General features: G+C 40.3%; 1 protein-coding gene across 10 annotated transcripts in view; it reads right to left on the bottom strand.

Moving 5' to 3' along the window:
• LOC138027167 (potassium voltage-gated channel subfamily H member 5-like) overlaps positions 1-17,421 on the bottom strand; it is a 58,654-nt gene that overhangs the window by 3,708 nt on the left and 37,525 nt on the right. For all 10 annotated transcript variants that reach the window (XM_068874696.1, XM_068874697.1, XM_068874688.1 and 7 more), the window contains 5 exons: positions 8,653-9,042; positions 7,284-7,493; positions 6,714-6,903; positions 1,362-1,561; positions 285-537 (listed from right to left, as the gene is read on the bottom strand). In XM_068874696.1, the coding sequence (XP_068730797.1) occupies positions 285-537; positions 1,362-1,561; positions 6,714-6,903; positions 7,284-7,493; positions 8,653-9,042 (1,243 nt within the window). The remainder of the gene's footprint in view (positions 1-284; positions 538-1,361; positions 1,562-6,713; positions 6,904-7,283; positions 7,494-8,652; positions 9,043-17,421) is intronic.

Genomic DNA, 17,421 nt, shown 5'->3' with positions numbered 1-17,421 from the left:
AAGGAAAGGAACTTTATTTAAGTGTCTAGTCGTTCTAGCGCTGAAGCACTAATTGGGGACACTGTAAGTTGAAATTAACAATTAACAGAAATCAAGTCAAATGTTGGTTTTTGAGGAGAGGGGAAACCGGAGTACCCAGAGAAAACCTTTTGGTGTAGAGTAGAGAACCAACAAACTCAACCCACATATGACGCCGAGTCGCCGAGTCTGGGAATCGAACCCGGGCCACATTGTTGGGAGGCGAGTGCTCTCACCACTGCGCCATCCCTTCACCCGTTGCTTACCCAATAAACCAACAACAGCGTCCCCCTGTTTGACTTCCAACGATCCTCGAGCAATAAAGTACAGGACATCCAAGCTTTCACCGTGATGAATTATTCGATCACCAGGTGCCACGTGTGAGATCCAGAAATTGCGTGCAATGGCCCGCTTTACTCCTGTGTTGGCGTCTTGAAAGGCAGTATTACTTTCAAGAATGACTCTGTTAAGATGGACGCATATGTCTGCCTGAAGATCTTTGGGACAGTATTTCAGGACCTGCAAGTTAAAATTACGAGAGCTTGCGGAGTCAGACTGAAAGCAGAAAGTTTCTACCCTCTTACGTTTACGTGCTTCCGAAGACTAAAATACTCTTACTTCATCATCGGTCACAACATTGCTCAGAAATCTAACAATGAAGTAAATGTTGGTTAGGGTTAATGTGTGTTGAAGAGTTGGGGTTTCTCAGTTTGCTTTCTCGTGGTATTGTATACACTAAATTATTTTCTTCATCATATCGAGGTCCAGTTGTGCTTCCTGCTTCAGTGCAACAGGTATCGGCAACTGAGGTGTCATTAGGAAAAGGAGAGAATTTGTTGTATCAGTACTCCGCGTTTCAAGCTGAGTATCAAACTGTCTTTTCTTTAGCCTGTGATCTGCTTTTTATTACTTGATGTGGTCGTCTTACTGAGGGTTTGGGGAATGACAAAACATGGCTAATTTGAACTGGGGAACAGGGGGACAAGGACAAAATATTTCAGGGAACAAAGAAACATGAACCACTTTAGGCATCAAAAAGCTGAAAACAAGTTTGGAAGTAATTTTAAGAACAAAGGAACACAAGGAAATATTTAAAGGGAACAAGAAAACAAGGAAGGTTCTTCCCCCAAACCCCCCGCCCCTTCCCCTCTCTCTCCTGGGAAAGGTCTCTTTACTGGAATTAACATTTCTGTGCACAAATTCCAATGTCAATTGAATTCATGCGCATCAGTCAGATAATCTCATCGCTGACCTCAAGGAGCTTGGAGTAAATTTGCATCATAATAGTTCACTTGGGGGCCAGATGACTATTTAATTAATCTTCTCTGTATTAATAAAATTACCTCATCGGTATCGATTCCTTTGTTCATCGCCCACGTAGACATAAAGAAGTCAATGGTTCTTTCGGCCAGCTGTGTTGGAAGTTTGTAAAGTTTACTGAACTGTTTCATGTTGTCTATTATAGAATGGTACTTAGCGGTGTTCTTCTGCGCTTGTTGTAGTATCGCGGAGACTTGTCCAAATATCAAGGAGAAAAGGATCGCTAAAAAGGAACACAACGTATTTCAAATTAACAAATTTGCAGATAAACATTTAGTAGTAAAACAAGCGATGAAAAAAGACTACGTTTCGACCGTTCAACTGTCAAGTATAAGTTTAAGGTCATAGAAATTCCGCATCATGATATAAAAATTTGAACCAATATAAAAGGCTAAAATATTTCCTTAGAAGGAACAACATGGAAAGGGGCTACAGGAAATCGAAAGGAACTTTAAGAAGTGCACAAACAATTTCAACTGCCTGATCTTTGAGATGTTCTACCTTCGCGACTCTCACGACTATGGCTCTTATGACTCTGTCCTCACCTCCTTTGCTTTTCGAAACCTATATTCTCTTTTGTATTATTTTCGTACTCTCAGGGCATTTTATTGTCTTTTCAAATTTTCTTCATAAGGACAAAAAATGCTAAGAATTTTCTCATTCCCTTCGCTTTCTCACCTTTTACACTTGCATTCTTAACCTTGCATTCATTGGATTCTTGAGCAAATATATTCTAGCTTTTCATTGGTTCAAATTTGTAAATATCCGGAATTTGTATGAGCTTAAACTTGGCCTTGAAAATGACAGAAGAAAGGTCGAAACCAAGAGAATATAAGCTCCTCTTATTCTCTTGTTTCCACCCACATAGTATAAGGACATACAAATTTAAAGAAAGAAAATAAGAAAATGTTTTTACAAACAATACCAACTGTTCTGTGAAAGGAAATAAATTAAGTAATACAGACTGTTCAGAGGGGCAGTGATCATCAAATCTAATCTATTAATTAAACTTACAACCTGAATTAAAGATCAACGACAAGGTGTATCTGTTATGTGTTATATCTTTAATTGTATTCCAGTTTAATTTGATTTTTGGGGTGTTTTAACGATGTCAAGATTGTTAGTAAGTCATTATACTGTAAAAGAATTCAAAGGAAGTATCCCTTACTGAATTTTTTCGACTAAAGAAAGTTTCTCATATTTAAAAGCACTTGGTAATATGCAAAAGTAACATTAGTTTAGCCCTGTTATCGCAATAGCTTTTCATTGTGATGTCAAACCAACTGGTCACGACTGAAGCCACTGATAACCTTTGCCCTGGTTGAAGGTGGTAGTTTCTAAAGAAACTGTGGTGCTGCGTCGGTGGGGAAGTAGTATACGAAAATTTGGTTTTATCAACGGAGTTGATAATGTAAATTAATAATAATATAATAATAATAATAATAATAATAATAATAATAATAACGGTTTATTCACAGTATATCCACATAAAAGGATGTGGCTCTTCATCTGTGAAGGCCTAAAATACTAATTTTAACATCTCATGAATATCTACAATCTATAATAAAATCTACACTTGAATGCCCTTATGTAGAAAGTAATGGTTATGTAGAAAGTATGTAGAAAGTAAAGTGGTTATGTAGAAAGCAATGGTTATGTAGAAAGTAATGGTTAAAAAATTGGCAATCATACAGAGATTCTAAAAAGCTGACGTTTCGAGCGTTAGCTCTTCGTTAGAGCGAATCGAGGAATTGTGGGTTATGTGTAGTTTTTTATAGTAGAGTAGGAGCTATGCTATTGGTGGTAACATGGCAACGTGAAAAATAGTAATACATTAGTTAAATGAAAAGCGTTCGTTAGTACTGTGAGGGTTAAGGATGCCGATATGGAAGATGAATTTTTGTTCCAGATTCTTGCGGTTTTCTGTCGTATCTAGATGTAGGGAAAGGCCGCAGATAGCCATGTGTTTTTTGGAGTGGTTAGGGAGATTAAATTGACGAGCGACTGGCTTAGATACATCCTTGTCATTCTTCTCAACATCGGGAAGGTGTTCGCGGAATCGGTCGCCTAGTCGTCTACCTGTCTCGCCAATGTGTAATTTATTGCATAACGTACAGGTTATGCAATAAATGACATTTGCGAAGGTACATGTGAAACGACCGGTGATCTTCACAGATCGCTTAGGTCCCGATATCTTGCTAGTGTTAACAATGAAAAGACAAGTTTTGCATCGTAAGCGCGCACATTTGAAAGTGCCGGGTTGCTCGTCAGTTTTGAGTGCGCTTCTCACTAAAAAGTTGCCTACGTTTTTGTCGCCTTTGAATGAAATAAGTGGAGGTTGCGAAAATATTCTACCAGTCTCGGGATCAAATCGGAGTAATTTAAAATTATTAAGAATGGTACTTTTAACTGCGTGATTATGAGGATGGAAAGTGAGGGTGAATGGAATTCTGTCATTCTTATCTTTTTGTGACGTTTGTAGTGCTAACTGTCGATCAAATTGTTGGGCGCGATGATGGCCCGCTTTGATCACAGAGACAGGATAGACACGTTTTTCGAACAACTGGCACATCTCCTCTGATTTGCTGGAAAGGTCGGAGTCATCACTACATAGACGTCGAAGTCTACGAAATTGAGACACGTGATGGATGTGACGATGAATACAACAAATAACTGTGAGAATCTGTAGGTTTGTAGTGCACACTGGTACATAGCACGTTGCCACCAATAGAAACTTTGATATCTAGGAAAGCCAATGAAGTTTCCGAAATTTCCCAGGTATATTTAAGAGCCGGATGAAAAGAATTGACGGAGGTTATAAATTGATCGAGTTCTTCAGTCTCTGCTGGATGAAATAGCGCCGATGCAGTCGTCGATGAAGCGGCCGTAGAGTTCAGGTTTGGGGCCGTTGTACTGATTAAAAAATTGGGTGTTCAGCATATCCTACAAAAAGATTGGCATAGCCTGTTCCCATTCTTGTGCCCATCGCTACACCATTAATTTGTTTGTAATAGTTGCCGGCGAATGAAAAACAGTTAAGCGTTAAAACTAGTTCGGCAAGGCGGAGGAGCGTTTCCGAGCTTGGTTCATTGACAGTGCGTTGATCGAAAAAGTGTTTAAGTGCTTGAAGACGTTCGTTATTTGAAATGACTGTGTATAGAGATGTAATATCCATGGTGAAAATGAGTTTGTCTTGGCCAGAGAAATTAGCAACTTTCTGACACCTCGTTTTATGCCAAAATCCAGAAAGATCTCACCTCCACAAATCAAAAACTTGTCAAAGACACCATTCAGAATATTATAGTTAATCAAGAATTACCGGACACTGCAACTAATCTCATCATCAACACCCCTAGAACTTCGGGCATTTACTCCTTGCCTAAAATTCACAAACCTAACAACCCAGGTCGTCTTATCGTTTCTGCCTGTAGATGCCCCACCGAACTCATTTCTAGCTACTTAAGACAGGATTATGACGCCTAGCTATCGTCAAATCTTTGCCATCATACATTAAAGACAGTACACAGGTACTAAAAATTTTCCGCGATTTCAATTTCTCCGGCCAAGACAAACTTATTTTCACCATGGACATTACATCTCTATACACAGTAATTCCCAATAGCGAAGGTCTTCAAGCACTTAAACACTTTTGCGATCAACGCACTGTCAATGAACCAAGCTCGGAAACGCTCCTCCGCCTTGCCGAACTAGTTTTAACGCTTAACTGTTTTTCATTCGCCGGCAACTATTACAAACAAATTAATGGTGTAGCGATGGGCACAAGAATGGGACCAAGCTATGCCAATCTTTTTGTAGGATATGTTGAACATCAATTTTTTAATCAGTACAACGGCCCCAAACCTGAACTCTACGGCCGCTACATCGACGACTGCATCGGCGCTATTTCATCCAGCAGAGAAGAACTCGATCAATTTATAACCTCCGTCAATTCCATTCATCCGGCTCTTAAAATATACCTGGGAAATTTCGGAAACTTCATTGGCTTTCCTAGATATCAAAGTTTCTATTGGTGGCAACGTGCTATGTACCAGTGTGCACTACAAACCTACAGATTCTCACAGTTATTTGTTGTATTCATCGTCACATCCATCACGTGTCTCAATTTCTTAGACTTCGATGTCTATGTAGTGATGACTCCGACTTTTCAGCAAATCAGAGGAGATGTGCCAGTTGTTCGAAAAACGTGTCTATCCTGTCTCTGTGATCAAAGCGGGCCATCATTGCGCCCAACAATTTGATCGACAGTCAGCACCACAAACGTCACAAAAAGATAAGAATGACAGAATGTCATTCACCCTCACTTTCCATCCTCATAATCACGCAGTTAAAAGTACCATTCTTAATAATTTTAAATTACTCCAAAATGACTCCGAGACTGGTAGAATATTTTCGCAACCTCCACTTATTTCATTCAAACGCGACAAAAACGTAGGTAACTTTTTAGTTAGAAGCGCGCTCAAAACTAACGAGCAACCCGGCACTTTCAAATGTGCGCGCTCACGATGCAAAACCTGTCTTTTCATTGTTAACACTAGCAAGATATCGGGACCTAAGCGATCTGTGAAGATCACCGGTCGTTTCACATGTACCTTCGCAAATGTCATTTATTGCATAACCTGTACGTTATGCAATAAATTATACATTAGGGAGACAGGTAGACGACTAGACGACCGATTCCGCGAACACCTTCCCGATGTTGAGAAGAATGACAAGGATGCATCTAAGCCAGTCGCTCGTCATTTTAATCTCCCTAACCACTCCAAAAAACACATGGCTATCTGCGGCCTTTCCCTACATCTAGGTACGACAGAAAACCGCAAGAATCTGGAACAAAAATTCATCTTCCATATCGGCACCCTTAATCCTCACGGTATTAACGAACGCTTTTCATTTAAGTAATGTATTACTATTTTTCACGTTGCCATGTTACCACCAATAGCATAGCTCCTACTCTACTATAAAGGACTACACATAACCCACAATTCCTCGATTCGCTCTGACAAAGGGCTAACGCTCGAAACGTCAGCTTTTTAGAATCTTTGCACGGTGGCCAATTTACATTATCAACTCCGTTGATAAAACCAAATTTTTGCCCGGGTTAGCTGTCGATGGCTGGGTTGATATGAACTCAACTGTGCGACGCCATTCTTGCAAGCTAAAAAAACTCTCAAAGGAAAATCCAAACCGAAGTATCATGCATCGAAACTCCAATTGAGTTCACAGCTGATATACACATGATCAGTGGAAGCAAAGCCATTAATATACGAGCAGTGACAAACGAATTGCGCTTCGGAGTGAAGAAATCGGACATAAACAAGTACATTGGTAAAGAATAAAATGGCGAATACACCCACCTCCTAAAAGCATAGTTACACAACCAAAGAGCTTCTCAGCTGTGGTGTTTGGTGCAATGTTGCCAAATCCAATGGTTGTGAGACTAGTCAATGAGTAATACAGAGCTGAAACGTATTTGGCCGCAATACTGGGGCCACCATTGACTTCTGTCCTGTTCCCATAGGGATCACCTATAGTTCGTCCCAACACCTACAAACATAAACTTTATAATATTTCTCTTGAAATAAAATTAATGAACAAAAACAATAATTTCAACTCGAGAATGGATGGAAATAAGCGTGCCCCTTGCGTTGTTTTCCATATCCGGGCTATCCGAGGGATGCGTTCTTTATTAAATAAACCTAACAATTATCAGATAAACATTCACCTGTTTTTGAGGCAGCGGTAGTAAGTAAAAAAGGTAAAAATGGACTCTTCCCCGTGATATGCAAAATGATAAGAAGATTGAAAAAAGTGTAAAATAAATGTCCACTCGTGTAAGTCATGTGAGAAATACATTCAGTAAATAAGTAATTGATATGATTGATAAGTTTCGAATGAATGCAATTTGCTTGTTGTTTTTGCAATACCTGTAGCCAGTTATGAGGCTCATCTTTGTCAATAGTTGTAGCAATCAGGTAAAAAATGCAGGCCATCCAATGTGCAACCAAACAAAAGGTCAACATAAGGAGGAAGAAAGTGGACGCGCCATACTCCAGGTATTTATCTATCTTCCTTGCCACTCTTCCTAGTCTCAATAATCGAAAAACCTTTAGAAATCCCAGCAAGTTTGTTAAGTTCTGAAATATAAAGTATTTGTTAAAGTTAAGACTGGAGACTAATTACTCTAAATTCCTAATGACACATGGCCCATACTCAGTCCATACGATAAAACGAAAATAATTCACTTACTGGAAAATTATAGACGAACGAATTTTCGTTTTATCATACTCTCAACAGGATGACTCATACAATTCATTGTCATACTCGGTCCATACGTTTGAAAACCCTTTCCCAGTCCCCTTGTGTCTCATAGTAGTCTCCCACTCTCCCTCGTAAACTGGATGGGGCCTCCTTAATCCATCAGTTACCGCTGAGGCCTAAGGGACGATTTACACGGTAAGATTTTTGTCGCATGCGTCAACGGCTTAGGACAGGCCCACGACATGCTTTACGATTGTTGTGTACGTCAGAAAAAATGTCGTAGCATCTTAAAACATGGTTTAAAACGCTGCGACAATCGTAACTCATGTCATAGCCTGTCGTAAGCTTGTCGCATGCGACAAAAATCGTACCGTGTAAATCGGCCCTAAAACATGTTTTAAAACGCTGCGACAATCATACTATCCATGGTCATATCGTAGGCCTGTCGTGAGCTTGTCGCATGCGTACCGTGTAAATCGATATCGGCCCTAAGACATGACTTACGATTGTCGCAGCGTTTTAAAACATGTTATAAAATGCTGCGACATTTTTCCTTACGTACACAACAATCGTATATCATGTCGTGGCCTGTGGTAAGCCGCTGTCGCATGCGACAAAAATCGTACCGTGTAAATAGGCCCTTAGAATTCCGATCAGATACACTTGACTCGTCAATCGGGTTCCATATAACTATTTCAGTTTGATTTCTATACAGGGCTTTTAACATGGTTCGGTCAGCTGGTAAAAAAAAAAAAACTTTTTGGAATCCTTTGATACCACTTATATATGAAAAGGTTTGACGTGTGAACCAAACCCGATGCTGCAGGACAAATGAGGCGCAGACAAGGTTCGCCTGGAGCAATGGATGAGCCGTTCCAAACTGAAATGACCGCATGCACTTAATCAGTTAAGTACCAGGATTTTCTCAAGAAAATCAAGGGAGTCTGAGAGCTTTACTTTTCTTAAAAAAATAGTCCAACCGTCAGTTATTTTATGCTTGGTCATACAGTTGCAAGTTATGACGAAGGGTCTTACCGTGTCTAAGTTTTGGGTGACAAAGAACAAAATTCCGAACGGCAACGATGACACAAGGTCCAAGAAGAACCAGCTACGAAGGTAGTTCATTCGGATCATTTTCAGATTGTCAATGATCTCGCCATCTTTACCAACATAACTTGTATGAAAGTTTAACCCAATGTCAGCAAGAAAAAGCCAATCCACAATCAGGTCCAAGATTGCCAGGGCGATTTTCTCATACTTGAAACAAACGATGAATGGCACAGAGACTGTGGTGTACAGCGTAAACAGAAGTATTGCCCAATCCCATGTTGCCTTGAATGTAGTGTAGTGTAGAATTACTCCAGAAGGGGTGTGTGGTACCTCCAGCTTATACTCGGGCAATATTTCGTCATTTAAGGACATCAGCTAAGATCAAAGAGTCGAATCAATGTTACTCGGTAACTCTAGATGAAAGCTGTTTATATGAGACCTCGGCTAACGGGAAGTTTTTCATCATCTGTTCATATGTAAAAATTACTTCAGCCCTCTTATTTTCATAGGAAGCCTTAGCGTCCATTCAAGCGTGCATGAAATTTGGCAAAGATTTACCAGGCGACAATATTTACCTTCTATCGGTTCGGAGACCTAAAAAATTCTCTTACCTTTAACATCAAAAGAAATTAATTCGAACTTTACGATAGATGGAAACAATTGGAAGTTAAATACTTTCTATTCTATCACGAAAATGCATTGTATCATTTTCATCCCGGTAACCAGGCAGGACAAACCCTAATCCATCCAGCACAAAAATTTCCAGCCCATGCAGAAACGAGAATCCGACAACAACAAGAATTAGTAAGGTTGCCGCAAAAAAGCTGATTTATTCGTTATCAAAAGCCTTGTTTTGAATACAAAACAATTTTAACCAATATTAGGGCTTAGCAGCTGGCAATACCTTAAATCTCAAAGTAAACATATTATGACACGCGAGAGTCATGATAAGGCGCATTTTCAATTTGCAAATTAAAGTGGGTCTTCTCTGCAGAAATACGTTTTGAATTGGAATTTGTTCATGGGAAAAAGGATATATATAAAGCTGATTTATTCTTTATCAAAAGCCTTGTTTTGTATTTCTGCTCTATCTAACGATATCGAGCACTCTATGCAGACAAGTCGATTTCCTGTCTACTTATATATATATATACAGATATGGGTGTTTTAAATAACCTAGTTATACTGACGGTTAAGGGAATGGAGTTTTTAAAGCGTAAATGCATGATCTTACTGCTCTGTCAAACTTGACGAATGCGCCTCTGAATGCATGAAGGAATGATACTGTTCCCGATTTGAAAAAAGAAAACGTTTTTCCTTTCAGCGCTCGAGAAATCACAGAATATTTGTATGTAGACTAAAAAATAGGCAAAGAAATGAAGAAGGAATAGAAATACTTACCGAACGAAATTGATACATGCAGACATGAGCTTCAAATATCGATGCCTTCAGGTGACAGAATGTTTTTGATTCAGAAAAAATCTTTTCTCTTTATCAAAAAAGAGAAACTTATGCTCGCTTCAATTCATGAAGAAATCTTATTTATGAAGTTGCTTTATTTTTCCCTTTCTCCTTAATAGCCTCCTATTTTGAAATTTAAAACTTTCACCTTTTAAGAAGCATTATTGAGAGGTGGCTTCTATTGTGTCAATACATGCATCTTTTGGTTAGGAAATGATCAGCTGGCAAATCCCTTCTCGTTCGAAAAGCACAAAATGTGTATAATCACAAAACCACTAAAGAATTATTCTAAATGATAAAGAGCATCCTGTGATTTTAAAAAGAACTTTTCTGTCAATTATCCGGCAAGCTTGTCATAGGTTATATGGCTTAGTGAATTATTTAGAGTTTAAAAACAGCAGGTGTTGGGAAAAAAACCATTTTTAAGTCGACTGAAGTCAGTTAGGACGACGCTCCACCAAACATACGGGATATCTTTAGGACGCAAGTTTAAAAGTAGATCTTGCGATAGTTCGATCTGATTCCTTAAACATTCAGAAACAATAGGGCCGTTTATACGAGAGAAAATAAGCCGCGGCTTACAGAAGACGCGAACACCCCGTATAAATGGTACAAAATCTACGTTCACGGCTTTCTCAAGCCGCGGCTTATCCTAGCCTGGGAGTTTATACTCGTATAAATAGTTTACTTCATAGAAAGTGCGGCGTACGGGGTTTTATGCACGAGTTGTTTGTGTCAAAAACCCGAACGAGCGAGGAACGAGCGAGTGAGGGTTTTTGACACAAACAACGAGTGAATAAAACCCCGTACAAAGCACTTTCTATGTCGTAAACTCTTTATTACACATAACATGAGAATTTTCATTAAAATAGTTTTCTGAACGCGAATTAGAAACAAAAACTCACTAACAATAGAACCAAATGCAAATTTAATTTAATTCAATAACAAAGTACGATTTGCACGATTTGCACGATTTGCACGAGATGCACGAGTGATTGGCATGGAAACGCCTTTACGCTATCGCTGATTGGTTATACTTTCACATGTGAAATAGCTGTACGCCATTCTGATTGGCTGTATAGGTCTTTTTCACATGTGAAAATAAAGCGTATAGATTTGTACAAATGAGCTTTATGGAATAAAATTCTCATGTTATGTGTAATAAAAATAGTTCCTTTCGCGTATTATGTACGCCACGGCCACAGTAAGCGGCGGCTTATTTTCTCTCGTATAAACGGCACTAATATTTACCCTGGCCAGTGAAAAGTCTCTTTCCTTTTGAACGCCCATTTCCGTGACTTGGGCTCAGTAATGATCAGATGGATTTCCTGGAGTTTATAGTCCTACAACTTTGCCATTAATAAGCTATAACTAGATGATTTTGATTTTGCCTTATAATGGCTGCGACACGGATTACTGTTAAGCAGTAATCCTGCTGTACACTGACGATGAATATTGGTACCGATTATCGACTGGTAGATTCTAGGCTTTAGTAGCTCTGCATTAAACATATAACACTGAGCCGCCGATAATTAAAATTTGAAATCCTGAGCCCATGCAATATCTCCGGCAGGTCCTGAAGGGAGGTTTTTGCGGGCCATAACTAATTAAAAAGAATCGTGATGGGTTTGGAACATATACTACCGTTGTTAGAATACATTTGAAAAAGAACAAAAATTGGAAAGTTTCCAATAGAAACTGAATTTGCATAATCACAATTGCTGGTCTCCCAGAAATTATCTATTAAGTCCTGCGCCTATATATTAGCAATAACCGTGGATGAAAAGCTTAATCTGGTACCACATATTTTATCACCAGGAGGTCCTGGGCTCCCGGCCTGTTATTATTTATCAAGATAAGGCCAAACCCTTTTTTTTATCTCGGTTTAGCGTCGTCCGACCGACCCAAATCTTTATCATTTTCAAAAAAAAAAAGTAAAGACGTAGTTAAACCATTAATTTTTTCACTTTAAATAATTCTTTTAATCTGAAAAATGAGCATGTTAACGGCATAGAGAAAACCACGTCTTAATTCTACAACAACATCAACCAACTTTTCTTAGGCTCACGTCTTGTTGTTTCCAGGCTCCATGGCAATGATGCTGGGGTACCAGGCCTCCTATTCCTAAACTTTTCTTCTGATTTTTTTTTAGGTTGTTGTTGTTGTTTTCTTCAATCCGACCGACCGACCCAATATCAGGAAACGCATTCGATGCTAAACGAAAAAAAAAGGGATGGCCTAAGTTTTATGAACAAATTAGAACTCTTAATTAAAGTGATCTCCAATCTAACCAAAGGACTTCCTATTAAATTTTCAGTAATCAGTTTTATTTCTTAAACAATCAAAGGGAAGAAAGCAAGATTGGCGCAGTGGTGAGAGCAGTAACGAAAGAACAAAAACAACGAGTCGGCTCCGGGTGTTATGACGAACGACAACGTTTCATTTGAAGAAAAACATGTGACAAAGGATTACAATATCACGTGACAAACCACGTGCGATAACTCGCGTGAAAACTCGTGTAATGCTCTTAACACTCCCAGGGGAGTTTGATTTGCCTAAAAGAAAATCAAACTAAAAGGTGGTCAAAGGCACGTTTCATGATGACTGGTCTCCCTTGTGTCCCACTGTTAGGGACTTAGGGTTAGGGTTAGGGTTAGGCTCTCACAACATTGTCCCTACTCTTTAGCAATTCTCTAACCTTTGCTAGCTTCCACTAACAGCGTGTAGTTGCATCTTCCTTCAGAATTACAATATCTCCAACGGCTACTGACTGTTGGTTCTTCGCATGCTTCGTTCTGTGGAGTTTCACGCAATTTCAGAAGGTACTCCTTACGCACTGTTTAGTGAAACCTTCAAGTAGTCATTTCATGGTGCTTTGCTCTTCTTGTTAGCGACTTGAATGTACTGATGACCTCATAATATCTCTGGCAAGCCGGAACCGCAATTTGACGACCATAGATCAAGTCCGCTGGGGTAAGGGAGTACAAGATTCCACTTCCATCATCAAAAAAAGATGTATGTCAAAGGTCGATTGTTCAGCGTAGCTTCAATTTCCACGATCAAGGTACGTAACCCTTTAAATTTTAAGGAGGATCGGCCGATAAACTTCTTCAAACACCGTTTCACACTCAGTCGTACCATCCTTTCCGATAACCCACCCCACCATGGGGCTCTCTTTGACTTGTTTGTTCGGCAGCAGAATGAATAATCTTCTTGACTTCAACAGAGGCAGACTTAAAGGTTTTGGCGTTGTGAGTCAGCAACTTTGACGGAAGTCCTCTACGGCTAGAAAACCTTTGGAAAGCTAACAAAAACGATGCCACAGTCAAACCTTCAGTTAGCTCAAGATGAATGACTCGTGTGAACGCACATGTGAACAAAAAGCAATAAAACGTTTCTTGTTGACTAGTTGATGGGCTGTTAATATACAGTGGACCTGCACCAATCTATTCCTGTGTGCAAAAATGGTGGTCCTTCGCATAAACGATCTACTGGAAGGTCAGGTCCTGGAAGTGCTGTAAACGGCTTCCCTTCAAGTCTTCTACATGTGGTACATTTTCTGACGACCCTTTTGACAGCCTCTCTTCCACGTAACACCTAGGGTGTTTCTCGGATTGAATTTAATGTATCTCTAACACCGTTGTGGAAAACCCGCTCATGTCTCTCTATGATTAACAATTCCGTGTATCTGTGTTTGGCTGGCAGCAATACAGGATTCTTTCTTTGTTGATTGATGTCTGCATTGTTTAGCCGACCCTTCAACGAATGATCCCGTCTCCATCAATGAACTGGTTAAATTGCTTGACGCGCTGATTTACTTCACTACCACATACTAGCGACTGATGCTCTGTAGCAAATAAATGAGCTTGAACACTTTTGATCTATGTAATGTCTGCAAAGTCCAGTCGTCTGAATTCAGATTCTCACGTTTCATCACTGAGTTATCTCGCCTTAATAAACGAATGAACTTCAAAATGTAACCGGTAACACGTAGTAACCTTAACCTTGAACCATACCGCTCAATGTTCACTATGCCTTCTACATCATTCTCAAAATGGGTTGAGTAGCTGGTGCAGTAGTTACCGAGTGAGTTATGACAGATGGATGCTTGATCAGCTCCTCCGACGTCATCTCGTCAACGTACGTGATTGGTGTGGCTGGCCACAATTCTGATGGTTCTTTCAAGAAGCTCGACCCCGACCACCACAACTCATTCTCGATAAGATCCTTCGCTGAACATCCCCTTGACGGAATGTCCGCTGGATTCATTGTTCCCGGACAGAATCTCTATTTCTCCTTTTCCGTCAGTTTGCGAATCACATCAATACCATGCTGAACCAAACTGTTTCCATGTCTTGTGGTTTTTAATCCAGCACAGTAAGTAAAGTCTGCTACGAGCCTTGAAGGCCCATCAGGCTGGCGCTTATCTCCGGTTTCTGTAGCATGAAGCGACTAGGAGTACTTTTACTCCCCCATGGATGGGATGCTGGTCCATCGCAGGGTTACCCCCAGCACTAGATTCGCCGGTACCCATTTATACACCTGGGTGGAGAGAGGTACCGTGAAAGTAAAGTGTCTTGCCCAAGAACACAACACAATGTCCCCGGCCAGGGCCCGAGCCCGGACCACTCGATCCGGAGTCGACCGCACTAACCATGAGGCCCACCGCGCCTTCCAATCCAATCCAGCACAGTACTGTGAATGAATCTACTCAACAGTGTCTACTTCAAATGGGAGAGATTCGAAGGTTACATGGATGGTATCTACCATCTTGGATAGAATGCAAGTACCCAAGAATTCTAACCGAGGGATGGATTGTTTCTGCAATGGTGACACCTGTCTTGGATGCAACGGGGCGAACTACAATATCTCCGTGTTGGCATACTATGCGCAAGTATACAGCTGCAGAAATGGCATTTTCAGAGGTATCACTGAAGAAATGCAACTGATGACAAAGTGGTCTCTTCTTATTCATGAAATAACACCTGGGAACGGCAATGTTGGTCAGTGCTCCAAATTCATTGCGGAGTAGTTTTCACTTTTTAAGCATTTCTTCCTCTACATGGTAATTCCCATTTGGCCTTGTCTGCGCACAGTTTTTGGAACCACATCTTCAAGTTCACTGTAAATTTAACCTAATAACCCAAGTGGATCAAATAGTTTTGCTGAACCCTTCAAAACTGATCTCTTAGTTGGGGGCAAATATTTGAGATACTAAACAACTTCAGCAAAGTCAAAACGAAATTCATCATTCACAGTGTCCCATTTCAAACCTAGAATTTTGACCTCTGGCTTAGGTTCACCTTGCCCCTCTTCATTGCAGGTTCTTTGATTCAGAACACGAGAGTATGCACTCCATTTTCGAAGGTTGAAACCCCCTTCTTGCATAATTCTCTTTCCCTTCTGATACAAATGAAATGCAGTCTCATCCATGGTCACTGGCTCCACCTGTGAAGTCATCTACATATAACGAGTTGGCTAATAGCTCTGCAATTTGTAGCTCTGACTGCTTGTAATGTGATAAATGATGTTTGATTGTGCCATTAAGGATTGCGGTATTCGAGGTCAGTCCAATTACGAGCCGGCAGAAACGGTACCACACAATCTCTGTCCTCTCGTCCTCAATGTTTTTTAATCACAAAAACCTCAGTTTGTCACGTTCAGCTGGATTAATTGAAAAATGATGAAATTTGATGGAAAGCTTTTTCGATGTCTGCAGTTAGTCCTACAGGATAACTTCCGAATTTGGTCAACATATCAAACATGTGTGGAGTCAAGTTTGGCCCCTTTTCCAAACGACCACTTAACGAGTACTGATTCTGATCCGCCTTTGCTGAACCATCAAATACGATACGCAACTTTGTGGTTTGCCTGTCATCTCTTACAGCTCCATCTCTAACTGGGACCTGAAAATGCTGTCATACTCTTGAAATAGTTTCTGATCCTTCTTTAAACGTGATTTCAAACAGTTCAGTCTCATCACACAGAGATCAAAGTTGGTTGACTGATTCGTGTTCAGATCTCTCCAGGGAACCTCATGGGGGATCTTTGGCTTCCACTATCAAACAAAACACGAACAGGTAGCAATTCAACACAATTCTGAGAATATGCATATGTTCTAACTGTTTGCAGAAGTGCCTTCACACTACCTCTAGCTGTTATAGTTGTAACACTTAGGATCGGACTGGTTTCACAAAGTGCCTGATGATGTTTCCTGCCACAGTTCCTATACTTCCTCTGAGATGAGCACTGGGTTGCTCGATGGCCCCTTGATAAACACAAGAAACAAGGACTGTCTGATCTCACGATATCTTTCCATCTCTGTATGTTCTTGACTTTTTCACAAGCTGAAGAATAATGGTCGCCCCTACAAAGGTCGCAGGGCACCCCCGACTTAACAACAAGTGATGACGCGGTAGATTGGGGTGGTGATTTTTGTGACCATAAACAATTTCAGTTCCTTTCTTGTCATGGACTTTCATTGTTTCACTGACTCATTTCTCTTGCTTCCAGTTCACTCTGAATCATCGTAAACAACTCATTAAGTTCCCATACATCTTAAGTTGAAACTCGAGCTACATGTAACCTTACTTTCGCAGGCAACTTTGACATGATTACTGGTATGAGGAAACTTCCATACTGATCTGCCTGGACCCCAAGTGACTCCAAGCCTCGCACATTGACCTTGATTTTGTCAAATATCATATACAATTCGCAGTTGACCCCGTTTATCACCTGTACAATTTGGTAGCCTCGGAGAGGATCATCCATATGGGTCGATATTATCTGTTGGGTTTTGGCAGACCGCTCATGCTCATGTTAGACTTTGGATAGCTCTGGCGGCTTGTCCCTCTAACAGGGCATGCAAAAAGTTAAACTTGTCCACGCGGGAGAGGGTTCAACGTTCTTATTCACAGCAATGTCAAAGCTATGCCAAAATGATTTAAATTTTGTAATCTCACCGTTAAATGTTGGCAGTACCAGCTTCCGCAAGCGTGCTTTGCCAGAAGTTTGATTTTGATTTGACGACGGCGGTGTTTCATTTGCATTCTCTTCATTCTGGTTTGTGGTGTGAATCAAAGTTGATCCGCCATTTTCACTTGTTGACGTCAACGTTTGCGTCGGCGAGGTTTCATGCGTATTCTGAGCTGTCTATGATAAAGGTAACGAAGAATGCCCACCTTCCTGATACCACATTTGTTCGGATTGAACTGGCGACAATACACTTGGCAAATTTTGCCCAGTCAGGACTTGTGTTCGGGGTGTACATGATGAGCACGTGCTATGGCGATG

The sequence above is a fragment of the Montipora capricornis genome, chromosome 12 (assembly GCF_036669925.1).
Source record: "Montipora capricornis isolate CH-2021 chromosome 12, ASM3666992v2, whole genome shotgun sequence".
NCBI classification, from domain to species: Eukaryota; Metazoa; Cnidaria; class Anthozoa; order Scleractinia; family Acroporidae; genus Montipora; species Montipora capricornis.
The sequence above is the reverse complement of the archived record's forward strand: the minus strand, read 5'-3'. Positions and strand labels throughout refer to the sequence as shown.